This window comes from Sus scrofa, chromosome 4, assembly GCF_054392235.1.
Source record: "Sus scrofa isolate SSC_HxYL_T2T_F1_AM1 chromosome 4, Sscrofa_HxYL_maternal_Yorkshire_Landrace_v2.0, whole genome shotgun sequence".
Taxonomy (NCBI): domain Eukaryota; kingdom Metazoa; phylum Chordata; class Mammalia; order Artiodactyla; family Suidae; genus Sus; species Sus scrofa.
Window position 1 is genome coordinate 73228910 of NC_139386.1, and position 27384 is coordinate 73256293.

Sequence of the window (27384 nt, forward strand, 5' to 3'; positions counted from 1 at the left end):
GAAAAAGAAAAAAAAAGTAGAGTCGTAAAAGTCTGTTTTTGAAAGTTTTCAAAACTGATAAGAAGTAAAAAGAATGCTTTATATCCTCAAGCATAGTCCTGGAGTTACTTCTAGAGTCATGGGATACAGTGACTCTAGAAAGAACAGAAAATACTATTTTTTTTTTTTTTTTTAGAAAAGAACATTTGATGTTAAGCAGGCCATTTGAAAGGCTAATAAAAAGCTCTAATGTAAATGAGCCCCTTATGATGGTGGTTGTCAGCAGACTTTCATTTCATTGGTCCACAAACAAAAGCATTTAATGATGCCTCACGGGGAGAAGACGCACTTAGGAAACTTGTCAGTGGATGTAAACACCCAATTCTAGAGGAAAGGTGAGGCTTAACATTTGGGTGTCAAATTTACGTTACTATCATTGTCCTTTCCTCTTCCCCTTTCACAATGTAAAATAACTTTATTTAAAAAAATGTGTTTTTTTGTAACGACCGTAAGAAACAAGCCGGACTTTATTTTTTATTCTTTTAAATCTGTATTCATGGATTCCATTTGGAGTTATGACAAAATTTCTGGTAAGTGAAATTGTTTCTTGCTGTAGTACAAAAACAAAAATTGCTTAAACCACTGTGTTTGTATATATAAATTCTCTTTCTTGGCTAAGGCAGATTAAATTGTTTGCTTTATTACTCCCTTTTCATCATGTTTTGCATTTGATGATGAACCTTGTTGAACTCTCAGATTTAATACAAGTAAAAATTGAAATTAAGGAATACCCTTGGGGTTCCCATTGTGGCTCAGCAGGTTAAGAATTCGACTAGTAACCGTGAGGATGCAGGTTCAATCCCTGGCCTTGCTCAGTGAGTTAAGAATCTGGTGTTGCCATGAGCTGTGGTGTAGGTCACATATGCGGCTCGGATCACTCGTTGCTGCGGCTGTGGTGTAGGCCAGCAGCTGCAGCTCTGATTCCACCCCTAGCCTGGGAACTTCCATATGCCACAGGTGAGGCCCTAAAAGAAAAAAACAAAAAGAAAAAAATACCTCATAATAATATTCTTTTATGTTTTCTTTATTTAGGGTTTGTTTTATTTAGTATTCAATATTGTGAGCTTTTAAATCTGTTGACAGCTCTTTACTGATCGTTTTACAATGATAATGCTGGCCATGGCCCATTGAAACAAAAAGCTGGAATTTAAAAAAAATTTTCTGTTATTTGACTTGAGACAGTTTTTTAAATGATATAAGGCATTTTGTTATTTACATTAACATGTTACCTTTTCCCTTCCAGAAAGTTTGGATAGTCATATAGGTCCCTGATTCTTGAATTTGACCCTGAAAATATAGTGGATCTAAACTTTAATAAATTTTTTGGAATTTCATCAGGATTTAATCAGACATCTTAGAATGTCTGCAGTCAGTGGTTGAAGGGCTTTCTTCGTCCATCTGAAGCTTCCTTCTGCCTCTCAGGTCTCAGGCACCAGAAAAGAATCCAAAGTTGTTTATCCTCAGCACATCCCAGCAAAGAATTTTCTCAAACAACATTCCAGGCCTACATAGATTTTTTGTTTTTGTTTTTTTCAGTCATATAATTCTACTTTGGCTGGCAAGAGAAAGGCACTGTTTTGGGAATATTTTCATATTGGGTATTTTCATACAAACTTTCTTGGTTTTATTTTTGATCATTTTAGTGGTAATTTTTTAATGCAGTCTTTAAAATCCATCTTTTGTGATAGGTTAAAGGTTGAATGGCAATTGAAATAGCTTTAGGGCCCTTTCAGACTATTAAGATTAGGGAAAAAATAAGAGGGAACTGTGTAACTGAAAGTCTTGTATTGCTCTCTCTGTGTCTCCAATTCCAGGCAGCAGATGGAGGCTCAGATAGGCGCTCTGATCCTGGCCACAGACATCAGCCGCCAGAACGAGTATCTGTCCTTGTTTAGGGCCCATCTGGACAGAGGCGACTTATGCCTGGAAGACGCCAGGCATCGACACTTGGTCTTACAGGTAAAACGGGCTTGGAAAGGTTCTATTTCTAGGGCAAATCATGTGACTCTTAGGGTAAAAATGAGATAATCTCATGTAGTTTTCTGAGCAGTTCAGCCTTGAGGGAAAGCTGTGGTGTTTCTATCAGTAAAGCTTCTCCAGAAGGCGAGTTTGCTTCTGGGAAAGTGCCGTTGTTTTGTATTTTTGATATTCGAGATTTCTAACAAAAACAGTTTTTGCAAGATCAGGGAACCAATCAACAAACCAGCATTTTATTTTAATAAGTTCTCACCTCTAAAAAATGAGATAGAATTGGACGATTTGTAGCTTTCTGGTTAATTCAGTCCTGTGCTTGGTTCAGTGGAATTATCAAGTGTGTGAAACTCAGTATTTCCACAAAAATGATTGCTGTACCTGATAGCACCATAAAATCAGTATAAAAGACAGCAGTTTCCTGTTGCAACACTTTCTTTTCAAGGTGCCTTTTTCCCCACTACTAGAGTCCATTTAAGTTTAGTACAGTTGAAAATTTTTTTCCTAAGAAAATTTGAATATTTTGCTTGGCAGATGGCTTTGAAATGCGCTGATATCTGTAATCCCTGTCGGACCTGGGAATTAAGCAAGCAGTGGAGTGAAAAAGTAACGGAGGAATTCTTCCATCAAGGCAAGTTACAACACTGAGCCATAATCTCTTCAGTTGATTTCTTAGCATCATGGGAATAGAATAACTCGGACACGTGTAGAGTCGAGCAGTGGGTGCCTGACAGTCTTAGTGACAGGTTACAGGAGATGCGTAATCATGTATAGGTTGAGCATATCTGTTTTGAAAATTAGCTCTCTCTTTTGAAACAATCTGTGGTGTGTGTATTTAGGAGGAGCCGCAGACCAGGCTGGAAGTTTGGCTGTGCAGGCGATCTCCCACCCTTGCTGTGTCCTTGTCCTGTGCTGACTGAACAGGGAAGGCATTGTTTGTGACTTAAGACCAGGAACCAAGGATCTTGAGTCCATGCATCTTTCTTTTAGAAATCCTAAGTTTTCAATCAAAATGCTGACAGTGTAAATTACAGTCTTGGGGTAGCACCTAATAAGTCTTCCACCCTCATAGGATATTAGCTTGGCAACCTTTTCTATGTGTGAATAACTTAAAATTTAAAGAAAGAACTAATTTAGGCGTTCCCGGCGTGGCGCAGCAGAAACGAATCTGACTAGAAACCATAAGGTTGCGGGTTCAATCCCTGGCTTCACCCTGTGGGTTAAGGATCTGGCATTGCCGTGAGCTGTGGTGTAGGTCACAGACTCAGCTCAGATCCTGCGTTGCTGTGGCTGTGGTGTAGGCCAGCAGCTGTAGTTCCAATTCAACCCCTAGCCTGGGAACCTCTATATGCCGCAGTTGTGGCCCTAAAAAAAAAAAAAAAAAAAAAAACTAATTTAGAAGCCATTCTCTCACAAGGATTAAGTGTGTTACATTTTTCCTAAGGAATTTATAGGTAAGGTGAAGACTTTGATTATATATTAACCAGTAGCTCTATTCTACTTGAATTATTTCTCTTTTTTTTTAATTTCTAGGAGATATAGAAAAAAAGTATCATTTGAGTGTGAGTCCGCTTTGTGATCGTCAGACGGAATCTATTGCCAACATCCAGATTGGTAACTATCCATACTCAGATGTAACTCGTTACAAATGCTATCGATTTTTATTTTGTCAAGAAGAGATCTACGTTTGAAATATAAATATTAAAATTATGTTTATTTCCAGTTTTAAAATAATTTCAGAAATTTTATCCTTGTTTTTCCTTTTTTTTTTTTTTTGGCTCTTTTTTTTTTTTTTTAAGGGCCACACCCACTGCAGCATATGGAAGTTCCCAGGCTAGGGGTGGAGTTGGAACTGCAGCTTAGCCTACACCACAGCCACAGCAACTTGGGATCCGAGCCAAGTCTGTGGCCTACACCACAGCTCATGGCAATATCAAATCCTTAACCCACTGAGTGGGGCCAGGGATTGAACCCACATCCTCATGGATACTAGTTGGGTTTGTTACCGCTGAGCCACAACAGAAACTCCCCTTTTTTTTGGCTCTTATACTTTACTCTCGTTTGATATTAGTTCATAGAAAGCATAATTTTGCCAAGCAGGTACATAACTTTCTGTTCTAAGACTGGAAGGAGGCATTATCTGCCCTCATGGAGCCCCTTTGGCATCCCTCTGCAGCCGCCACTTCAGAGTGAGGAAGGTGGCCCATGGGCCTGGCGGTGACGTGGTGGCCCGCCTCCCTGCCACTGGCTCCTCTCTCACCTCTGCCCATTGGTTGACTGTCGCTCTTCAGCATCGTCTCTCCTGCCTGCTCCCAACACCTTCCCCCTCGTTTACTTGAGCGAGGCCAGGATCGAACCCACATCCTCATGGATACTAGTCGAGTTCATTAATCCGCTGAGCCACAATGGGAACTCCTTCACTCTAACTTTAAATGTCTTTTTTGCTTGAGCCCGTTTCTGCCTTGATCAATGAGAAAACTCCTTGTGGCTCGGCGGGTTAAGGATCCAGCATCCCCACTGCTGTGGCTCAGGATCTATCCAAGGCCCAGGAACTTCTCCATGTTGTGGGCGCAGCCAAAAAAAAATGGAATTTTTAAAAGGAAAAGAAGATCTTTAAGCTGTTCCTCTCGTCTCTGACTTGGTCAGTGTGGGGCAGTTCCAGGCGGGCTTGTCTGGGGACAGGGGGGAGGGGATGGTGAGCACCGCGGATGTCCGCCGGCTCCCTGGGGACAAGCCCTGCTGGTGTCCTCTTTTCCCAGAGAGTTTGCGCAGTTTATGCAGCTGACAAGTGTTGGTCTGACATCAGATGACAGTAAGATGGGGACTTGGGAAGGTTCTCTTTCTGGGGTAGATCAGGTGACTGCACACTGCCACGCAGCGATTCCTCGGAGCCAGCAGATGGTCAGGAAGTAGAAGCCAGGTTTAATACGGGGTTCTTCTTTGAAAGGAGCACTAGTTTTGTTGACTATGGAAATATCACCTACTGGAGAAAATGGGGCACTTGACTGAGCTCCCTGTGCCATCTGAGGAGATGACAGAGGCATTGGGGCAAAGACAGTGATGTGGGCTCACAAGTGGTTGCGGGTGTCTGCGCCCCAGCCTGGGCCTTGTGCTCAGGTGCTTAAGGCCTAAAACGGGAATTCCCATCGTGGCTCAGTTATTAGCAAACCTGGCTAGCATCCATGAGGATGCAGGTTCAATCCCTGGCCTCGCTCAGTGGGTTAAGGATCTGGCATTGCCGTGAGCTGTGGTGTAGGTCGAAGATGCAGCTTGGATCCCACGTTGCTGTGGCTGTGGTGCAGGCTGGTGGCTACAGCTCCGATTCCACCCCTAGCCTGGAAACTTCCATGTTTCTCAGGTGCTACCCTAAAAAGACAAAAATAAAAGAACAGAAGAGATAAGTTTAAACAGCTGTGAGAGTGAACACCAGATGTGTAGGCCCCACTGTACAGACACCTCTTCTCCCTTAATTCACAGTAAGAAAAGGGCAATGAGCGGCCTCTGAGCTCAGTCTGCACTCACGCAAGTGACAGCTGACCCGACACCCAACACAGGATGAAAGAGGCCTCCTAGAAAACACCTCAACAGTCAGATCTTAAATAACAGGGGAAGCAAAGAACATTATCTTTCTAAACCTTTGATCTGTTAAGGACAGGAAAATGGACATTTGAATTCTTTTTTTCTTTTTTTAGCTCCACCTGCAGCATATGGAAGTTCCCAGGCTAGAGGTCCAATCTGAGCTGCAGCCTTGGTCTGTACCACAGCCACAGCAACACAGGATCCAAGCCACGTCTTCGACCTACACCACAGCTCATGGCAATGCCGGATCCTTAACCCACTGAGGAAGGCCAGGGATCAAACCCGTGTCCTCATGGACACTAATTAGGTTCGTTAACCACTGAGTCACAGTAGGAACTCCTGTGATTTCTCTTTGATTCTCCTGGTTTCAAATGGCGGAGAGCTTCTGCATCCTGCCTCCAGCATCCAGCACCTCAGTTCACACCTCTGGCTCTGTGGTGCCTAGGATTCTTTTAGGTCTTTTGTTGTTGTTGTTTTCTTTTTAGGGCCACATCCAAGGCACATGGAGGTTCCCAGGCTAGGGGTTGAATCAGAGGTGTAGCCTTGGTCTACACCACAGCCACAGCAATGCACGATCTGAGCCACATCTGCAACCTACACCACAGCTCATGACAACGCCAGATCCTTAACCCACTGAGCGAGGCCAGAGATTGAACCTGAAACCTCACGGATCCTAGTCGTGTTCGATAACCACTGAGCTATGATGGGAACGCCTCCTCTGTTCTTTTTAGACTCACACTTTGTGTCATGGGTTTGGACTCTGAATTCCAAGGTCCATAGAGTGGCCCACTGTGCTCTTGCCAGGTGTGACGGTCACCATCCCTGAGGGGGTGAGCGGGAGCTCAGCAGCTGCTGCATCTCAGGCCTTGTGACTTCAGCCCCAGCGAGACCCTCTTAGTTTCCAGTGTCTCCCTGGAGTCTGCCCTTGGCCTTGCGGGTGCCTCTCAGAGCTGCCGGCCCTGGGCGCTAGCTGAAACAGGAGGAGCAGTTTGTGCAGCTTCGAGGAACCATCCGAAACGACATGATGTGTCTGTCAGGTCACCTGCACTTCAGGGTTCATTCAGTTACAAAAGAAATAGATTTTTCGGAGAAGATCCATAGATTCACACACACACACCTTTTTTTTTTTTTGTCTTTTGTCTTTTTGCTGTTGTTGTTGTTGCTATTTCTTGGGCCGCTCCCGCGGCATATGGAGGTTCCCAGGCTAGGGGTTGAAACGGAGCTGTAGCCACCGGCCTACGCCAGAGCCACAGCAACGCGGGATCCGAGCCGCGTCTGCAACCTACACCACAGCTCACGGCAACGCCGGATCGTTAACCCACTGAGCAAGGGCAGGGACCGAACCCGCAACCTCATGGTTCCTAGTCGAATTCGTTAACCACTGTGCCACGACGGGAACTCCCACACCTTTTGAAAATAAGCGTTAGGTGGAGTTCCCGTTGTGGTGCAGTGGAAACCAATCCAATTAGTAAGTGGAGGACATAGGTTCAATCCCTAGACTCGCTCAGTGGGTTAAGGATCTGGCGTTGCCATGAGCTGTGGTGTAGGTCGCAGACGCAGTTCAGATCCTGCATTGCTGTGGCTGTGGCATAGGCTGGCAGCTGCAGCTCCAATTAGACCCCCAGCCTGGGAACCTTCATATGCTACGAGTTCGGCTCTAAAACAAAAAATCAAAAAGCGTTAGGTAATATTGGAACAGGACTTAGGAGAGTAAACACTATATAGATGCTTTAACTTTTCAGCATGTGCCTTAATCCCTTTTTTTCTCTTTCTCAAGGTTTTATGACTTACCTGGTGGAGCCTCTATTCACAGAATGGGCCCGGTTTTCTAATACCAGGCTGTCCCAGACGATGCTCGGACACGTGGGGCTGAATAAAGCCAGCTGGAAGGGACTGCAGCGAGAACAGTCCAGCAGTGAGGACACGGATGCTGCATTTGAGGAGTTGAACTCCCAGTTATTACCTCAGGAAAACCGGTTATCATAGCCCCCAGAGTCAGTGGGACAGCCTGCCTGCCTCCTGGAGGTTTTGAGAAATGTGAATGGAGTCTTGAGTGAGAGAACTTACTCTTGCCTGCTGAGGGAAGGGAATGATGCCAGCATAATTTATTCCCAAGATTTCCTCTGTTGGATCATTTGAACCCACTTTTTAATTATAAGACCTGAACATACAGCAATATGCATTTGGCTTTCGTGTGAAACCTTGAATATGCAAAGCCCAGCGGGAGCGAACCGAAGGGAATGACCGAGGATGTCTGGCAGTGGGCCCCGTGGCTCTCAAAGCATCCTGAAACTTGAACTGACACTTTCAGCAGAAATCTCTTGGAACTTAACCGGTCTGATGCGACCGCGCGTATCTGTACCTTCCACTGAGTTCTCGGAGAAAATGCTAATGTGAAGTGCCCGCCTCTGCTGCCTCTGGCAAGACTCGATGTTTACAAACCAACTCTGAAATACTGGTTCTCAATTTGCCTTGGAGCATGATTGTGAAGGAACCACTGAGAATTTTCAAGATCAAACCTGAGACTGCAGCTCTTGCCCCTGGTTTGCCTTTTTTTCTTCTTTGGATGCCACCAAAGCCTCGCATCTGCTCTCGTTTTACTTCGTGCACTGGAACCCGAGCGTTTCTCACAGAGCACCGCCGAGCTTTGCCTCCAGTGCTGTCCGGCAATGCAATTTTCTTAACTCTTAGTTTTTAATTTGGGGCGGGAGGGGCAGAACTCCAGTGTCCTAGCTGTATTATGATCCCGCAGTGAAGACATTGCATGTTGTTTTCACTACTGTACACTTGACCTGCACATACAAGAAAAAGGTGGAATGTTTAAAACACCACAATCAGCTCAGGGTATTTGCCAATTTGAAATAAAGTGGGAAGGGAAGGTGCGTCCTGAGAGCAAGGGTACTAACGTCCCTCTCGCTGCCAGGAGCGAGAGGCGTGTTGTGTGTGTGCCGATGTGTGTGTGGGGCACGCGCGTGCATGTGTGACTGTGCATGTGTCCTATTTATCCACATGGGGACGACTGGGACCGTCAGCTTTTATTTATTATTTTCGAACGTGGCCTGATGAGCGGCCACTTGGGGAAGGGAAGGGAGGAAGCTGTACCCGAGTGCTCCAGATGCCTTAACTATGCACACAGCTAAGTGACCAAACTTCTCGTTTTGATTTGAAAAAAAGTGCATTGTTTTCTTGTCCCTCCCTTTGATGAAACGTTTCCCTTTGATGGGCCTTTTGATGTGAACAGATGTTTTCTAGGACAAAAATCTAAGGACTAATTTTAAACTTAACAACATTCCACTTTTGTAATTTGTTTTAAATTGTTTTATGTATAGTAAGCACAACTGTAATCTAGTTTTAAGAGAAACCGGTGCTTTTAGTTCAATTGTATTTCCCTTGTTACTGTAAAAGACTGTTTATTAATTATGTTTACAGTTTGTTGCAACAGCCATTTTCTTGGGAGAAAGCTTGAGTGTAAAGCCATTTGTAAAAGGCTTTGCCATACTCATTTTAATATGTGCCTGTTGCTGTTAACTTTTGATGAATAAAAACCTATCTTTTCACATTTTTATCTTTGATATTTACCTTATAACTCAACCCTTTGGAAGTCATAACATTAATTACTAGGAAATCAAAGGATTGGCTTCTTGGCTTGGCATTCGCTCATCAGACCTGTGCTGGGGCAGAGCTGGGCGCAGGCCCAGGCCTCCGGGGCCACTGTTACCTGCACCTCGAGGGGGAGCCAGCCGAGGGCCCCAAACTTGAGAAAGTTGGCTCCGAGTCCAGCCTCTCAACTCCACAGCCTTTGGTTTGCAGGTGGGGAACCTAGCCGCTCTTGCAGGTACTGAAATACTGGTTGTATTGGCTTTTTTAAAGTCAGGTGGTGAGAAATGGCCATTTAATTCTCCTTGACAAGTAGCAGTGTAAGAGAGGTACCGCTGGGCTTCTGTGGGGTCTTCCCAAGCCCGTTTCATTAGGAGGAATAAGTGCAGACTTTGAACACAAGCACACTGTCACTGATGCCAGATGGGAATGCAGTGTGAGCCGTGTAAGTGATCGCTGGTTTCACTAGTCACATTTTAAGAAGGAAAAAGATGGAATTAATTTTAATGACATTTATTCCAGTATAGCCAAAATATTTTTATCATTTCAATAGGTAGTCATTATAAAAAACAATTATGAAGATGTCTTACATTCTTTTTTCTGTTGCAAAGGCTGAAATCTGGTGTGTATTTTACACTTACAGCACATCGCAGCTCAAACTAGCCATGTTTCAAGTGGCTCGTGGCCACCACACAGGACAGCTGGGTGGATGACAGCAGAGCTGAGGTTGCTGGGGAAGATCAATTGGCCACTTACACAAGGTGGCATCACTGTGGCAAATTTGACGCATCCCAGGGTCTCCTAAGGAAGCTTAGAAGCTCACGGACCTGGTATCTGTCAGCAACTGGACAGTGGAACTGTCTTAGAGCAAGCTCACAGGAACTGATGTTTTTTTAAGTGTTTTACTGTAATTTAAAATGAGTATAACTATCAATCATTCTCTCCCTTTAGGCATGTCTTCCAGGGGAAGCCAGATGATGATCAGCTGGTTATCTGAGCATGGATTCTGAGCAAGGGAAGCAAGCTGCCTGGTGTGTCCTACAGGGCGGGATCCACCTGCTGATACTTGTGTCCACCAGGGTTCCCCAGAGGAAGCAGATTCCCTGCCAGGAGCTGCTTCTCCACGCCTGCCTCATTGGCACGTCCAGTAGATGTTCAGACCTTTGGCCTTGCACCAGTTGGGCCTGCCTGGGCTCCATCTGCCTGTGTAATGGCTCTCTTATTTCCACTCTCAGTGGGAGACACCTGGGTGCGGCCCCCATTTCCTGCGTACACATGTAATAAACCCATTGGAAGGTCGTGGTTTGTTACACACGTGGGATTTCCCTCTCAAGCCCTGCTTCTTCTTTGTTGTTTTGGTTCTTTTGGCCGTGGCATGCAGTGGCTTGATGTGGAACCTCAGTTCCCAGAGCAGGGATTGAACCGTGGCCCCAAGGGTGAAAGCCCTGAGTCCTAACCACTAGACCACCACGGAGCTCGTTGGCCTTGCTTCTTAAATAGGACCTATTCCTTGGACAGCGACTTTTCTAGATAATTTTGAGGAAAGGGTAATTTACAAGAATACGTTTTATTTTATTTATTGTTTATTTTTTGTCTTTTTTGCCATTTCTTGGCATATGGATTTTCCCAGGCTAGGGGTCGAATCGGAGCTGTAGCTGCCAGCCTACGCCAGAGCCACATCAACGCGGGATCTGAGCCACATCTGCAACCTACACCACAGCTCACGGCAACGCCGGATCTTTAACCCACTGAGCAAGGGCAGGGATCGAACCCGCAACCTCATGGTTCCTAGTCAGATTCATTAACCGCTGTGCCATGACAAGAACTCCAAGAATACATTTTAAATAAGTAAATATTATAGAACAGAATGCAAAATTCATTTGAATATTTAAGATAAAACGGTACTTGAAGGCATTGTTGAGCAGCACAGCAACCCTTTGGGCTCTGGGCCAAGCTTTAGTGGTGGTACAGCTCATCTGCTCTAGGCTAACGGTCCTTGGAGAGAAATTTTGGTAAGCCTGAGCTTAGCAAAACAAGAGAAATTTTGGTAAGCCTGAGCTTAGCAAAACAAAAATCTGATTCCTGGTCAATATTTATACTCTGTAAAGGTGATGGTTTATAATGAGCCTCTTTGTATAAAAGAAGCAAATATTTTATGTCCCTTGCAAGCCTTTGAAATGTATTTGTACCTTAGGTACAGGTTAGAAGTGCTAGTAATTCTTCGAAGATTCCTATGACGTACCTCTTTCCAAAAAGCTTTCTCGACTCTTCAAGCTTTCAGTTTTCTTAAAACTTTAAAACTTTCGTATTGGAGGTTTATAGTGTTTTCCACGTGTGCTTTTTTAAATGTCTGGTTTGTTTAAATCTCTTTCGGGTCAGTATCTCCTGCTTGGGATGATAAATGTGCACACGAATCACCACATATCAGCAAACACTTGAAACACAGTTGTCCAGGTATGTGCTAGGCTTTGCAGACAACCTGTCTTCTGGGAGACCCCCAGCGGTCTGTGGTCTCCGGGGGCAGTAACCACTCCTTGGAGGTGGGCTGCTGGGGGCACACAGGTGTCTCCTTTACCGTCGTGTTGCTTGTGCTCAGCGTAGGGCGAGCGTAAACTGTGCCAACAGATGTTGAACAGGTTAACTTGGTGTTGTATTTCCTTTTTAGTTCTCATTCTGTCATTATGAGCAATTATGTTGAAACTACCCTATGCTAAAGTCGTGTAGTCATAGTATGTGTTCCTGTCATGTGCAGAGCTCTGCACTGGATGTAATAAAGCTATTAGAAATTATAAAACATGACCTCTGTTCTCAAAACATACGGTGATAAAAACGTGTGAAAGGCGTTTGTCATATAATACAGTAGCTTTCCATATTGTACAAAATGGAGTGCAAAGTGTTGCAGTATCACTGGAGAGAATGAATGATTTCGTTGATGAAAATAACACCATTTCTAGTGTTTTTTTTGTGGGTTTTTTTTTTTTTTTTTTTTTTCTGCACCCACAGCATGTGCAAGTTCCCCGAGGGCCAATGATTGAATCTATGACCTAGGCCACAGCTGTCACAATGCTGGATCCTTAACCCCTGGCCACAGTGGGAACTCCCAGTTCAAGGTTTTTTTGTTTTTTGTTTTTTTTGGTCTTTTTGTCTTTTCTAGGGCTGCACTCACGGCACGTGGAGGTTCCCAGGCTCTAGAGGTCCAGTCAGAGCTATAGCTGCTGGCCTACACCACAGCCACAGCAACGCTGGATCCTTAACTCACTGAGCGAGGCCAGGGATCAAACCCAAAACCTCATGGTTCCCAGTCAGATTCGTTAACCACTGAGCCACGATGGGAACTCCCAAGTAATTCTTGAATCTTATTAACATCCATGACTGGTAAAAAATCATTTAGCTTTAAAAGTAAGTTACGGGTGTTCAAATACCCTTTTAGTAAGATACTTTCATCAATCATAGTAATACTTTCTACCTTTATGCTTACACTTTAGGTCATCCTGACACCTATCTTGAAGTTTGACAGAATGAATGGTAGGGAAACAGAAACACCCCTATTTTTAATACTAGATTCTATTTAGCTGTAATTTAAAACTGAAGCACAGTGACTTACTGGCCTCTTGCAGCTTTCCACTGGACCCGTCAATAGTCTTGTTAGGAAAGTTTGTCTTGTATTAACTTTTATCTTTAAGCTATGCATTACTTGAGACTTTTGAGCATAAATTGTTTCTTCACTGTTGAGCCATGTTCTATAAGGAATTGGGAGGCTGCATGATACTGCAAGGTGCTTTATTTTAGCTAAAAAAATTTTTAAGTTCTGTAAGCTTTTTAAAGTATCATAAAGGACTGTTTAAAGTTCCTACATTAAGCATTTGCAGAAAACCAAACTTGAATTTCCATCTGAGAATCATCACAACCTTTTCCACCGTGGGGAACAGATTCACGCTGATCTGCGGGTTCACTGGGGCTGAGCACAAGGGTTCATGTTCATGACGTTAAGACACGCCCTCATGAGGCTGTAGGAAGCGGAACCTGAGCTGCAGCTTCCTACACTCCTGCTCTTCATCCTGTCTTCCCTTCTTTGCAGCATCGTCTCTAAGGCTAAATAGGCCAGGTTTGGGTTTGTCATGTAGTAGAGACTCATCTAATGTTTGGAAAGGCTTTCTAACCTGTAAAATGTCTCTTAAAAATAATGTATTGACACAGTTCAGTGCTGAATCAATGGCCTTGTTCATTTCCTCATCATCTGTTTTGTGTAAGTTGCACAGGGCTACACTTGTACCCCATGTCATCCTTCTTTGCGTGCCGGGTTCCACCTGTGCCCCACTCTCAAGGTTTCCTGTTGGAATTCCTGTGGGAAGATCTGGACCAGCTTATCCAGGCTGTATCCTGGGTCACGGACCAGGCTCTGCATCACCAGGTGTCCCCTTGCAGAGGGAAGGCAGAGGCCCAGCCCTGGGCAGTCTGGTGTAGAGCTGGGTTAGAGAGATCAGGTGTGCTCGCCACCCTCCCTGCCAACAGTGGTGGGACAGAGTAAAGGCCCCAGCACTCGAATGCTCCTCCTTTGTCATCCTTCGATGAAGAGGAAAGAAGGCTGAGCAGAAGGCTGTTCGTACCTCTGGTAAGAGTCCTACTGGGAAGGGTTTTTCTCTCCCCGAGTTATGGCTATTCTAGCCAGGGAGAGAGCAGTTAGGAGGGACTGGCCTGCCCTCTAACAGCCACAGGGGTTTGCGATGGAATGGGAGGCACCCTTTGGCTCATCATTTACCTTCCTGAGAAGATCTGAGGTACACTTGTGTTACACTTTAAGCTTACGGAAGGACCTCTCTGTGACCTTTAGAAAAGGCTGTAGAATCTACCAGAGGAGATAAGTTTTGAGAAGCTCCTGCTAGAGGAACATTAAGGTTTCCAGGTCATACTGCCTGAAAGTTTAAACTTTTATCTGCTAGTTCTAGCCCAGAGAACACTTCTATTTCTGGAGAAGTTATCAGAGGATGGTTTTTCCAAGCCCTTTCCAGCAGTTGTCACCTGTGTTTTCTTCTTCCACCACTGAGAGGAAGACTCCTGGGAATTCTCAGCACAGCGAGAGGACAGGATTCCCTTTGTTGCACCTTAATCCCTCTAATGAGACTTAAAAGGAGACTGTTGGATACTAAATTCAGACATTTAGTGTTGCTTTCTACTAGCCAGAGAGCCCTAACAAACCAACAGCTGAACTAGGATTCTTCTGCAGAAGGGCCTGCGACTGGAAAGACAAGCCGAGCTGAAGACGGAGACCTACCGCCCTCCCCAGGTCCATGCACAGGATGACACCTTTTCCAGGCGCCAGGGACCCGTTGTCCTAGGAGAACCAGTGACCTCGTGTAAAATGATGTAATAACTTTTTTTTAACAGTCTACCATTCATAGAACATGTTCAAAACCATTATTTAATCCTCATAATTTTTTGGACTGAGCGTTACTCCCATTTTGAAAAACAGAGGTGTGATTTGGCCAGGATCACAAACGTGGATCATGTTTCACTCCAAGTCCAGTGCTCGGGATGTATACAGCGGACCCTTAAACAAGGGTTTTGCACTTCATCCGTCCACTTATGTGGACCTGTTTCAATAAATAAAGTACCTGTATTTTCATTTTACAGATCTTTAAAAGATGTCAATCACACTGTGTGGAATCAAAGAAACTAAAAGGTGAGTCCTGATTCGAGCCTCACTGTTTGAGCGTCCTGCCCCGCCCTTGGGTGAGTCATTATCAAGGCCTTTGTTGCTGGGGCTCAGAGAACAATTCGTGGATTTTTGACTGAGGATGAGGGGGAGTCAGTGCCCTTGACCTTCATGTCTTCAGGGGTCAGCTATGTAGAATGAGTCCCTGGACTAGTCAGAATCACGGTAGAGAAAATACTATACCGGTTACTTAACTTTTTGAGCTTCAGCTATAAAATGTAGAGCTTAACAAGTTTTAAGGTCTTTCACTTCAGATATTGTGAATGGGACAGCTCTGGGGAAAGACAGGCCAATGGTTTCCCCAGTCCCAGAGGATGAGAAGAACCCTGAGGACATGTAGCCCAGGTGACTGCCTTTCTCTTTTATACTGAAATCCCTTTAGGAGGAAGATGAAGGAGAGGAGGTGACTTTAAGGAATATATTTCCACTTGAAAAATGCAGAAAGCAAATTATTCTAAAGAATCTGCATGTATAATATAAAAAAAGAATTCCGCCTGTTGTAAAGAAGAAGAAAACACTTATGGCCCAAGGAAAGTAAGTTTGCTTTATTTCAAAACAGTAACTTCCTTATATTGGAGCACTGGACTTTTTATATTTCAATACTGATACACATACTTTGACCTCCTAAGAAATTTATATTTGTATCAGGCGAATTCTCTGAATTTCTTTAAAGGCAGAACTTTTAAACCATATAAAACAATCAGAAATAATGTACATCAACAACATGTAAAATAAGCCAAGTTCAAATTTAAGCTGAATGACCAAACCATGAAAAGTACCTCAGCTAGTATTTGCTATTATTTAGAACATTGCACATTTTTTTTAATAACTTAAATGTCTATTCTTCCCCTCTCCTAATCCCCCCAGGAGATAGAACTTTTTTTCACTAGGTTTAAATAAATCCAAGCACTTATTCATAGTAGGAGATTCTGGCATTAACAATAGCTGAGTTTAACAGAAATACAGAAAATCATGAAAACTTATGAAGCATTTTAACAAATCCTTGTAGCAATTCCTTAGAAGCCCTGGGTGAGAAGGGCAGCTCCACACTTCCTAATAAATCGCCTCAGGTTTATGCTGCACAATGTAATTCAACAGAGCAGCATTCTGACCAATGATCAGCAACTTACAGAAAATTCTTTTGCCTATTCAATGTTTAATTATAAAGCTACTATTTTGACCAGTATTAAAATATTTTAAACTCCATTAGGCTGACATTTCCAAAAGTATTAAGCTGAAAGAAAAAGAAGATGGTACATTCTGGTTTTACTTAAAAAGATATTTAATTCAATAATTTCATTCCTCACTATTTGAAAACTACATTTTCTTCCTCAGCACTGGATGGCACTGGGTGAAAACAGTTTTCATGATCCTTGACTTCCCTCTAAAGGAAAGCATTATGGAATTTCAGCAGCAAACATTGTCTGGTTCCTTACTCAAACCCCATCTCCATGAAAATGTGAGCGAGAATCTATGCTAAAAGTTCTGTTCAAGGCAAGAAGATAGTCCAACCTCGCACGTTCACTCAACAACTTGGATAATACCAGCTGTTCCGTCATTAAATAGAAATGATCATTGAAAAGGAATGACACTAACACACCCTCATTGCTGCCACTGCTTAAATTTACCTATTTCATATCCAAATATATGCACATAAAACATCTGTACAGATAAATTAGTGTTAGGAATTAAAAACTGACATCTACAAATGTCCATTCTTTTTTCTGAAATCCAAATAGTTGTTTTCAAGACTGAAAACCTAAACATCCTAGCTATAGGTTAAAATCATGTTATGTCAGAATATACATATGTTATGGAAAACTTGAGAACTGACCTTCTCTTAAAAGCAGAGTGCTTTTGTTACAGCTTAATCCTCTAATGAAACTTAAAAGGAGACCACTGAATACTAAATTCAGGCATTTACCAAATAGTGTTGATTTCTACTAGCCAAATAGCCCTAACAAACCAGCAGCAGAACTAGGAGAGTCTTTCTCAGTTCACTGTCTGTTAGGAAGTTGAAACGTTTTCAATTAAAGCCTTCATTTTTCCTGTAGACTTCAACATGTGTGGCCCAAACTAGAAGAGAAACAGAAAGACACTGGTTCACGTCAAAATAGCCATATGCTCCCTTTCCCATCACCCAACCCCCGTCTCCATCGTGGATCAAAGGGCTGAGTATTTTGTGCATGAAAAACTAAGCAGCTAGATAATATTAAAACCTTTATGAACTGGCAGGTTGTTATAAACACAACATATTAGTTGTTATAAGCACAACATAGTAATAGAGTGAAAGACAAAAACGTAGCCAAATTACTTTCTAGAAAAGAAAACTACAATCATTTTAGCAAGAGTCTAGCTTAGTCCTCTTTACTTTGAGTAAAATGAAGGAAGGGGCAGAGTTTCTTTTCAACGTCTGAAGTGTTTCAAAGATGCCAGAATTTCTAAGCTATCTGCCTCTCTGGAATAGATAAGCACATATTCCCCAGGACAGTAAGTTGGAAAAAGGGAATGTATAAATTAGTATTGGAGAGCTTCCAGGAAATCTGCTCAGTCTCCACCTACACCATGGCCCACATCCTGCCCGAGGCCCTGATCAAATCTCTCTCCCTCTTTAGAAGACTTTCACAGGTACTCTAAGAGAAAATGAGCTCTCCTGTCTCTATCACTACATATATATAGTCCTAAGATATAAATTTTATTGAAATGAATTTCACTTCATTATGCTTAAATATAAATAAAACAGAGCATGGAAAATTTAACATTGTAGACGCTAAGTAGTGAAACCAGGGCTTAACTTTTGCTTCCTTCTTTATGCTCCCGGCACGTACCCCCTAGCAGCAGGGAGGGACTAAATCCCACAGCACATCCTTTCCAACCTTCCAGAGGACATGGCTGAATGTCTTATAAGATGTAGGTGTGCAGCACGGCGTGAACTTGAGAGGGGTCTGCCCAGTACTCACCAACACTCTTTCTGGGGAGACCTCTGGTTCAGACTTTGGAATTCCTTTTTCAGCTTCACCTTGGCTATCACTTCGATACCGATAAGCAAACTTCCTTTTCAGAGCCTCTGCTATGAGGGCAGCAGGGTCAGCAGCATCCACTGGTTTGGGCTTTGCATCCTGGTCTGACCTTAGAGAAGTGAACGAAAACCAAGGGGCATTTCAATGCTGGCGTTCCCCCCCACCCCCGGGAAGCACCTCTCTAGCCTCAGATACTCAACAGACAATGATGAATACTGATGCAATGGGGTGAAAACCCTCCTCCTTGTGAAGGGTTTAAGGCTCCATAAAAAGAGCACAAAGGTGCCCAGTGAGGAGCTCCTGCCACAGAAGGAGGTTAAGAATCCCACAGCAGTGGCTCAGGTTGCTGTGAAGGCATGGATTCAATCCCTAACTTGGTGCAGGGGGTTGAAGGATCAGACATTGCTGCAGCTGTGGCTCGGATTCAGTTCCTGGCCTGGGATCTTTTCATGTGTAAAAGTGAATAAATAAATAGAGAAAAACGTTCCCAGTAAACAGCCATTCTCCCCAAGCCTGGTGACGACCACAGCAGGTCCGCAACACTGCTGGCCTGGGTGAGTGACTGCACAATAGGATTTGAAGGCAGAGGAGGAAGAATTAGAAAGTACTGGGATGAGTTTATTTTGCTAATCTCTTAATTAATGGCATATAGGAGCCACTGAGGGCCTTTTTTTTTTTTTAATTTGCTGGCCACATCCATGGCATATGGAAGTTCCTAGGCCAGGGATTCAATATGAGCTGCGGCTACAACCCTCCCTGCAGATGTGGCAACTCCAGATCCTTTAACCCATGGTGCCAGGCTGGGAATCTAACCCACACCTCTGCAGTGACCTGAGCTATTGCAATCGGATTCTTAACCCACTGCACCACGGTGGGAACTCCAAGGCCTATCTTTTTTAAATGAAAAACTTAGAACTATTCATGGTAGTCATGTTATAAAAAAGTTCTGAAGAAGCCTAGTACTTGATTTTATGTGAGAAAGAAGATAATGTATACTCACCTTTTTACTGACCGCAGTTTCACACTATTCATGTCTTTAAGGATCTCGAGCATATTTGGCATAGCAGGTTTCTTTGGACTGTTCTTGACTGAAGTCTTCCCAGCACGGGCGTTTTTCTCCTTTCGTTCCTTAATCAGATCAATAACTGATGTGTTTTGGTGGAACCCTGATGGGGGGAGGGGAGGGGGTGGAGGGGGAGGCGGCAGAGGGGGAGCTGGTGGGACAGAGGGCGGTGCTGTGGCAACAGATGTGGTAGAATCTAAATCACCTACAGAAATAAGGAGAAATCCATTTAATCCTGGTAATAATAGACAAAATATTTTAAAAGCAAATTTATGTTGAGGACTTTATACCTGAAAACTATATCCTTAAAAAGAATCTCAGTTACAAAAGTAGAAAGGAAGTTTCAGTCACTTGGTTAGACTCTACTGTCTGAATCTCAGTCACTGTTTCATTTAATTCCAAACTCTCCAGATGGAAACATTCCATTCAACCTAAGAGGATGCCATTGTGACATCAAACGTGCCAGTCTGACTGCCGCACAGGGTGTACCTACTTTCAGATGAAAAGGGCAGCGTCTGTACTGAACACATAACTATCTTCAGTATATGCTGTTTGACAGTTTAGTACTAGAGCAGCTATTTGAAAAAACTATTTGGTAAATTTGTAGTTCATTTTAAGTATATTTTCATGCAAGACTTATTTAAACATTAACCGGAATGTGCACTGACGAGAATGTGTTTAAATGTTTTATATTTATTGAACAAAATTCTGGAAGAAAAAAAAAATTATAATTTCCAAAACACGAAGAAGTTGAAATGGTTCTAAAATAAGGACCTAAAAATTCACCTTTCTGCATAATTGGAGGTTAGAGAGTTGTTATTTGGGTGAACCATAGTGATTAGGGGGAACTACACACACGAGTTTTACTCAAGGGATTTGGATTGTAAATAGAACATCTAACAAAAATCCCCCAATTATCTCACTATTTAAGCAGTTTTCCTAGTCTGCCAGAAGAGGGAGGTAAAGCAAAAGAGACATGCAGTTTATAGTTCAAAAAAGAAAAGGGCAGGGCTTTGGTTTTTAGAAAGTTACACACAAATTTTCCTTAAGTAAAAATACCAGTTGCCCGCCCTGTATTCATCCTCTGTCTTGATCAGATTTGGGTTTCCATGTGGGTTACATTAAACTCTAGGACCACAAGCAAAGTGGCTTAGATACAGAGTAACTGTCCTATCCCACAACCTTTACAGTTGGTGTATACCGAGTCTCATCAGGACTCAGGAACACTAGGAAAAACCACCACTACTTGCTAACAGGTTCACAGATTAGGATTTTAAGGCTACGGTTTCTTCTCCAAAGTGACAATGCCACACAAATAAAACCAACAGTACTAGACCAGGAGTCTGAGGACCTGAATTCAGTTTCCACTCTGAGCAAGAGGAAGAGAAAGAACTAAGTAGTTACTGTGTGATAGACATTTTATATAATTTCTACCTTTACTCCTGCAATAACTCCATGACACAGGTACTACTCTCTCCATCTCAGAGCAGGAAAGGGTGGTAGAAAAGCCAACTACTTGCCTTAGGACATATAGGTAAGTAAATAGCACTCAACCTGTCAGGGCAGTTTTTCGAGGACCTCATGTCTGACACAAATGCCACTATTATCACAGACAACTAAGATTCCCATAGCATTCCTATGAGAAGCAATTCAACTGCAATGTCTGTATGTTTTGTGTTATCAAAATATACTCATCATCCTCTCTGATAGCATTAAGATTATTCAAAACAAGAACCACATAAACTGGACTGGCTCCTGTACTGAACCACATAAAGAGGGCAAAACCCTGATTTTCTAACAAGCCCAATGGGTGTTACTTGCCAATAAACTTTAAGATTAGTGGCATTCTCCTAGTTTCCAGTTTGCTGGTTACAACAAATGTGGGCTGTACAGACCTGCACTGAGATTTTGCTGTTCCTGCAGGGTCACAATTTTAGCGATCTGAGCTCTGAGAGCAGCAAGTTCACTCTCAAGGGCACAGATCTTCTGCAGTGCTTCCTCGTTGGCCAGTATCGTGGTCTGCAGCTGAGGCTCTTCTGGAGACAGGCTTGGGAAGGAAAACTGCCTGCTTGGGGGCTGCTCAAAGAAGGGAAGTTCATCCTGAAGGGGCTGCCTTGACCTGACCTCCGCCCTGTAAGGAAACAGAAGGTTGGCTGTCACAGGCTTTGAAAGGAATACAAAAAAGCATCACTTCAAAGTTAATCAGGATATAACATCTGAGAACTTTTCAGACTGACCTTACATAAATCCTCTGCTATAAGTTTTCAAATCAATAAAGCGCTTGTCAACCTGATGCAGATACACACCAGGCCAGGTGTCTTGTTACCATCATTCTTCTTAATCCCTTGTGCCCAAGCCAACACTATCAAGAGGCATCGCAGAGTCCAACATTTTTTATGTTTTGTTTCAGTGGTTTGAACTAAGTAAGGTAAAGCAACTTTTTTGTCTTTAGGGCCACACCTGTGGCATATGGAAGTTCCCAGGCTAGGGGAATAACCAGAGCTGTACCTGTGAGCCTACACCACAGCCACAGCAATGCCAGATCTCAGCCACATCTGCAACCTACACCACAGCTCACGGCAATGCCAGATCCTTAACCCACTGTCAGGTTCTTAATCTACTGAACCACAACGGCAACTCCTGAAGCAACTTTTTATGCTCTTAAAATTGGTAAAGTAATTACTAGTTATAGATGAAAATCAAATCAATAATCCATTAGCTCTTTCCCAGGGTCTTGGTTTATGCATTTCAATGTTAGTGTCTTCCACATGTGATAAAATATACCAAACTACAAGGCATACTATAACAATATCAGGCAAACTGCAGCATAACAAACTAAAAAGGAGAAAAAAGTAATCATTATAACTGAACCCATGCAGTAATCATATAGCTGGTCTCATTTTCACTTGGGTGTAAAGAAATGTTTTCTAACATGCACTGCTCCACAGCTCCACATAGAAGAAGTCTTCTGGGGTTGAGAATAAAATTCAGATTTCTTTTCAACTGTCCATTTATATACTTATCCATTTCTTCCTATTTTCTACTATTTCTGTTAGGTTATTCTGGCCTCCAAACCCTCTTTTTTCTTCTTCCACCTTTAATGAGGGATGATTGATAAATACTGTGTGTATTAGGGAGGTACAGCATGATGATTTGATATGTGTATACATTTTGAAATAATCACCACAAATTCATTAACACATCCGTTTCCCTCAGACTTGTGTGGTCCTGTGACCAAGTATGGGTTCCCTAGAAGGAGGCAGAATGTTAGTGGGCCACCCAGGAAGGCTGCTAAGAGGGAGAGAACCCCTGTCCCTGAAAGAGAAGTCCTGTCACCTCTAGCTCCACCCCCTCTTCCTAAGCCTTAAGAGTCACCCAGGGCCAGAGTCTAACCTTGACACGAAAGCCAAAGCTAAGGATGGTAAAGAGCCTGGCTAGGTCCCTGAGGACACAGTGTAAGTAGCCACTGTCAGCTTCAGACTATCCACTGTAGATGTTTCTGACTTGAGAGAAAAATAAAGTTCAATTACCATCATTTTGGGCTTCTGTTTCAGTCAAACTTAATCCTGTTAATGAGGATGCAGGTCTGATCCCTGGCCTTGCTCAGTGGGTTAAGAATACGGTGTTGCCAAGAACTATGGTGTAAGTCGCAGGCGTGGCTCAGATTCTGCATTGCAGTGGCTGTGGTGCAGGCCAGCAGCTGTAGCTACGATTCAACCCCTGGCCTGGGAACTTACATACGCCATGGCCGTGTCCCTAAAAAACCAAAACAACAACAAACACACCCACATTTTGTGTTGGTTTTGCTTTAACTGGAAGTTGCTACCTAATCCTTGCTTGAGAGCTGTGATAATTCATTCTACCTTGTGTTCTGAATGAGTGAATCCTTGGATCTTGAGCTTTTAGTATTATGCACTGAATTCAGGTGTTTTTCTTCATGTCTAGTTTTGATTGTGCCCTATTAATCCGACTACTACCACACATAGAGGATGCTTGCAAATTGTTTTTTATCTGTAATATTACTAAACAAAAATATTTGGAGAATAATTGTCCCAGTTGATTACCTAGCCCTACTTCAGATTACCTAGCAACCAAGTTTAATAATACTAACTTTATTCACTTGATTTAATTTGGAATATTTGTGGGGTAGGGAAATATGTTAGGCTTGCGAAGCTTTTACCACCATTCCCTTTCTTAGACTCATACTAGGAAGAAATAGGAGATGAAATGTCTAAAAAGTACATGCAGATTAAACAAAGGTAAAAACCTTTATAAGAAATAATATTAATGCCCTAATTAAATATATTCTTTGAAAGATTATACATTTTATAAGTTAGAGACTAGATGCATGTGCTCTTTCCAACCTACAATAAATAAAATAATTTTAATAGAATTAATAATTTTAATTCTACTTTAATTTTAAAATTAAAAAAATCACAGTGGCTTTTGTTGCTATAACAATGAATTCTGATTTCTACCTATATTTCATAGGGTAGATCAAATAATTTTGTTAAACATTTCTATACAATAAATGTTAAATTAAAAGTAGATAAAAATTAGCCAATCTAGGAGTTCCCATCATGGCTCAGTGGTTAACAAATCCAACTAGGAACCATGAGGTTGTGGGTTCAATCCCTGGCCTTGCTCAGTGGGTTAAGGATCTGGCGTTGCCCTGAGCTGTGGTGTAGGTCGCAGATGCAGCTCAGACCCCGAGTTGCTGTGGCATAGGCCGGAAGCAACAGCTCCGATTAGACCCCTAGCCTGGGAACCTCCATATGCCTCGGAAGCAGCCCTAGAAAAGGCAAAAAAAAAAAAAAAAAAAAAAAAAAAAAAAAAAAAAAAAAAAAAAAAAAATTAGCCAATCTACTTAAAGAAGTTTTTTGGGGGGAGGATATTTACATAAGAGTAATTTTATTTAATGTAAAATATTCTCATTTAATATGCTTCCTCAACTATACTGATAACTTTTTATATATATATATATATATATATTTTTTTTTTTTTTTGTCTTTTGTGTCTTTTTGTTGTTGTTGTTGTTGTTGTTGCTATTTCTTGGGCCGCTCCTGCGGCATATGGAGGTTCCCAGGCTAGGGGTTGAATCGGAGCTGTAGCCACCAGCCTACACCAGAGGCACAGCAACTCGGGATCGGAGCCAAATCTGCAACCACAGCTTATGGCAACGCCGGATCGTTAACCCACTGAGCAAGGGCAGGGACCGAACCCGCAACCTCATGGTTCCTAGTCGGATTCGTTAACCACTGCGCCACGACGGGAACTCCACTTTTTATATTTTTAATAAAACTGAACACAATAATTTTTAAAAATACTACTTGGAGTTCCTGTTGTGGCTTAGCAGCTTATGAACCAAACTAATATCCATAAGGATTCATGTTTAATCCCTGGCCTCACTCAGTGGGTTAAGAATATGGTGTTGCCATGAGCTGTGGTGTAGGCTACAGATGCAGCTTGTATCCAAAGTTGCTGTGGCTGTGGCACACTTTGGCAGCTTTAGCTCCAATCTGACCCCAGCCTGGGAACTTCTATATGCTACAGGTGCAGCCCTAAAGAGCAAAAAAAACACAAACAAACCTTCTTAGATGTGGTACACATAAACAATGAAATACTACTCAGCCACAAAAAAGGACAGAATAATCCCATCTGCAGCAACATGGATGGAACTAGAGATTCTCATACTAAGTGAAGTAGGTCAGAAAGAGAAAAACATATGATATCACTTATATGTGGAATCTAAAAATGTGGCAGAGATGATCTTATCTACGAAACAGAAACAGATCACAGACATGGAGAGCAAACTTGTGGTTGCCAGGAGGGAGAGGGGAGGGAGTAGGGTGTACCAGTTTGGGGTTCAGGAATGCAAAGTGTAACATTTGGAATGGATGGGCAATGGGGTCCTATTGTACAGCACAGGTAACTGTGTGTGACTGGGTCACTTTGCTGTACAACAGAAAATGATGATACATTGTAAATCAACTATACTTAATAATGAAAAAAAAATTAAAAAAATAAAAATAGTACTTCTTAGAACTAGGGATGGAGTTCCCGGTGTGGTGTAGTGGAAACGAATCCAACTACCATCAATGAGGATGTGCGTTCAATCACTGGCCTTGCTCAGTGAATCAGGGATCTGGTGTTGCTGTGAGCTGTGGTGTAGGTGGCAGATATGGCTCAGATCCCACATTGCTGTGGCTGTGGTGTAGGCCGGCAGCTGTAGCTCCAATTTGACCCCTAGCTAGGAACTTCCATATGCTTCAAGTGCAGCCCTAAAAAAAACAAAAAAAGAAAAGAAAAGAAAAAGAAGGAGAACTAGAAGAACTACCGGTAGGTAGGATACTGACAGAGACAGAATTCTAGTCTTACAGATCTGAGTAAAATACAGAAATCTCAAATAAATGCAGAATTAAAGATCACACTTGTTCAGAACAACAGTGGAAAAAGAAGGCAGAGGAACAGAAACAGAGATTGGTTTAGAGCAATAGATGGACTAGAAGCAGAGTGCCAGCGGCGTCAGGGGCAGAGCATCTGGAGGTGACAAGTGGGTGGCAGTGGAACTGTAGAGAGGGGAACAGAGAACCTGCCAATCTCATCTCATCTCTCCCTCGACTGCTGTCCATTTTCCATGAAAGCTGAATTTTTCTAACTTACCAACTTACCTAAAAGAATCAATATTTTGCTGGGAATGAAAGTGAGGATGATGATTTGTTTTCATATTATGTATGAGTGCAGAGATTCCCATGAAGTCTATGTTATAACAGCAAATAAAGATAAATTTTGAATGCCAGAATCTTTAGTGATAATATTATCGTCACTGTTTATTCAAGACAAGTAGTCACTTTAGTTGAGTATACCCTCCTAGGTCACAGGATCCAGAAGTATTAAATGCTTTTAAGTTTGTATTAAAATGTTACCATTCAGGGAGTTCCCGTCGTGGCGCAGTGGTTAACGAATCCGACTAGGAACCATGAGGTTGCGGGTTCGATCCCTGACCTTGCTCCGTGGGTTAAGGATCCGGCGTTGCCGTGAGCTGTGGTGTAGGTCACAGATGCAGCTCGGATCCCACGTTGCTGTGGCTCTGGCATAGGCTGGCAGCTACAGCTCTGATTAGACCCCTAGCCTGGGAACCTCCATATGCCGCGGGAGCAGCCCAAGAAATGGCAAAAAGACAGAAAAAAAAAAAAAAAATGTTATCATTCAGAGTTCCTGTCATGGCTAGTGGTTAATGAATCCAACAAGGAACCATGAGATTACAGGTTCAGTCCCTGGCCTCGCTCAGTGGGTTAAGGATCTGGTGTTGCCATGAGCTGTGGTGTAGGTAGCAGATGTGTTGCTATGACTGTGGCATAGGCCAGCTCTGATTAGACCCCTAGCCTGGGAACCTCCATATGCCGCGGGTACAGCCCTGGAAAGACACACACACAATAAAAAGACAAAAAGTTATCATTCAAGTAAACTGATCTTCAAATTCCATGTACAATCTATCTTTAATATCCAAAATTAAAATAATATGACAATTTGGATTAAGAGATCAACTACGAGCCATGTTTATATAGCTTCCTTTGATATCTTCTAGCCAAAATAAATTTTAAGAGAAAATTAATGAATAATGAGCAGCAGACTACAGTGTTTAAGAATGAATAATTAAGCTTCTACCTCTCCCCCTAACTCCCACAGATGAATTTTATCCTTTTGTTTTTTTGCCTGCTGAGAATTAAGGATAAGCAATTATTAATCTTGAAAACTAGTGTGCCTGGGTAAGAGAAAAAAAAGTTTAGGACTTTTAGCAAAATGATTTAAGTGTCAGATCATCTATATTTTATGTCTATATAGCTTTGGTATAGATTCTGCATTTCCCTATGTGAAATACTGTTGACAGATATGGGTTCAAAGTAATTATTAAGAAATGTGGATTTTTAGAAACTGAAAAAGGAAAATAACCCTGAAATGATCATGTCATCTCAAAGACATTTAGAGCTCAAGAACCAAAAACAAAGAGTTGCTCTGTAATATTCCTGTGTAAGGAAAAGTTTAGATTTTATGAAAATTAGAAGATACGTCCCGTCCTTTAAAACTACAAATACACACATGCTTTTCCCACAGACATCTGTTTTTTAAAGCAGTCTAACAAATAATTTATTCCCAGAACCAGTCTGTTTTGCCATCCTCCAGAATAGAAGGCTACTAAGAACTAGAATATAGAGGCAAAAGTAATCCAAACTAAGAGGAATGCTCTTTTCTACTAGAATTTTTGTATATAATTCAAAGAAATCTTAAGAAACAAAACAAAAACAAAAAAAGAACGAGAGGCATCGCGTATGGATTTTTCCAGAAAGAAGACGACAAACAGCCAACATATATATATATGATCGTTTCTTGAAAGCATTTCT

General features: G+C 42.4%; 2 protein-coding genes across 12 annotated transcripts in view; one reads left to right on the plus strand and one right to left on the minus strand.

The window, feature by feature from the left end:
• Positions 1 to 9148, plus strand: part of PDE7A (phosphodiesterase 7A) — a 117005-nt gene extending 107857 nt beyond the window's left edge. For 7 of the 8 annotated variants that reach the window (XM_085022277.1, XM_085022276.1, XM_085022281.1 and 4 more), the window contains 4 exons: positions 1854 to 1998; positions 2545 to 2641; positions 3544 to 3624; positions 7367 to 9148. In XM_085022277.1, the coding sequence (XP_084878403.1) occupies positions 1854 to 1998; positions 2545 to 2641; positions 3544 to 3624; positions 7367 to 7575 (532 nt within the window). In that variant the 3' untranslated portion in view covers positions 7576 to 9148. Of the gene's footprint in view, positions 1 to 175; positions 375 to 1853; positions 1999 to 2544; positions 2642 to 3543; positions 3625 to 7366 lie in introns of all 8 variants that reach the window. The other variant, XR_014843716.1, reaches the window with a different exon arrangement.
• A 6274-nt stretch (positions 9149 to 15422) lies between these two features.
• Positions 15423 to 27384, minus strand: part of MTFR1 (mitochondrial fission regulator 1) — a 66758-nt gene continuing 54796 nt past the window's right edge. For all 4 annotated transcript variants that reach the window (XM_085022288.1, XM_003125605.5, XM_005663053.4 and 1 more), the window contains exons 5-8: positions 20878 to 21113; positions 18920 to 19187; positions 17860 to 18028; positions 15423 to 16975 (exon numbers count right to left, since the gene is read on the minus strand). In XM_085022288.1, coding sequence (XP_084878414.1) covers positions 16907 to 16975; positions 17860 to 18028; positions 18920 to 19187; positions 20878 to 21113 — 742 coding nt within the window. In that variant the 3' untranslated portion in view covers positions 15423 to 16906. The remainder of the gene's footprint in view (positions 16976 to 17859; positions 18029 to 18919; positions 19188 to 20877; positions 21114 to 27384) is intronic.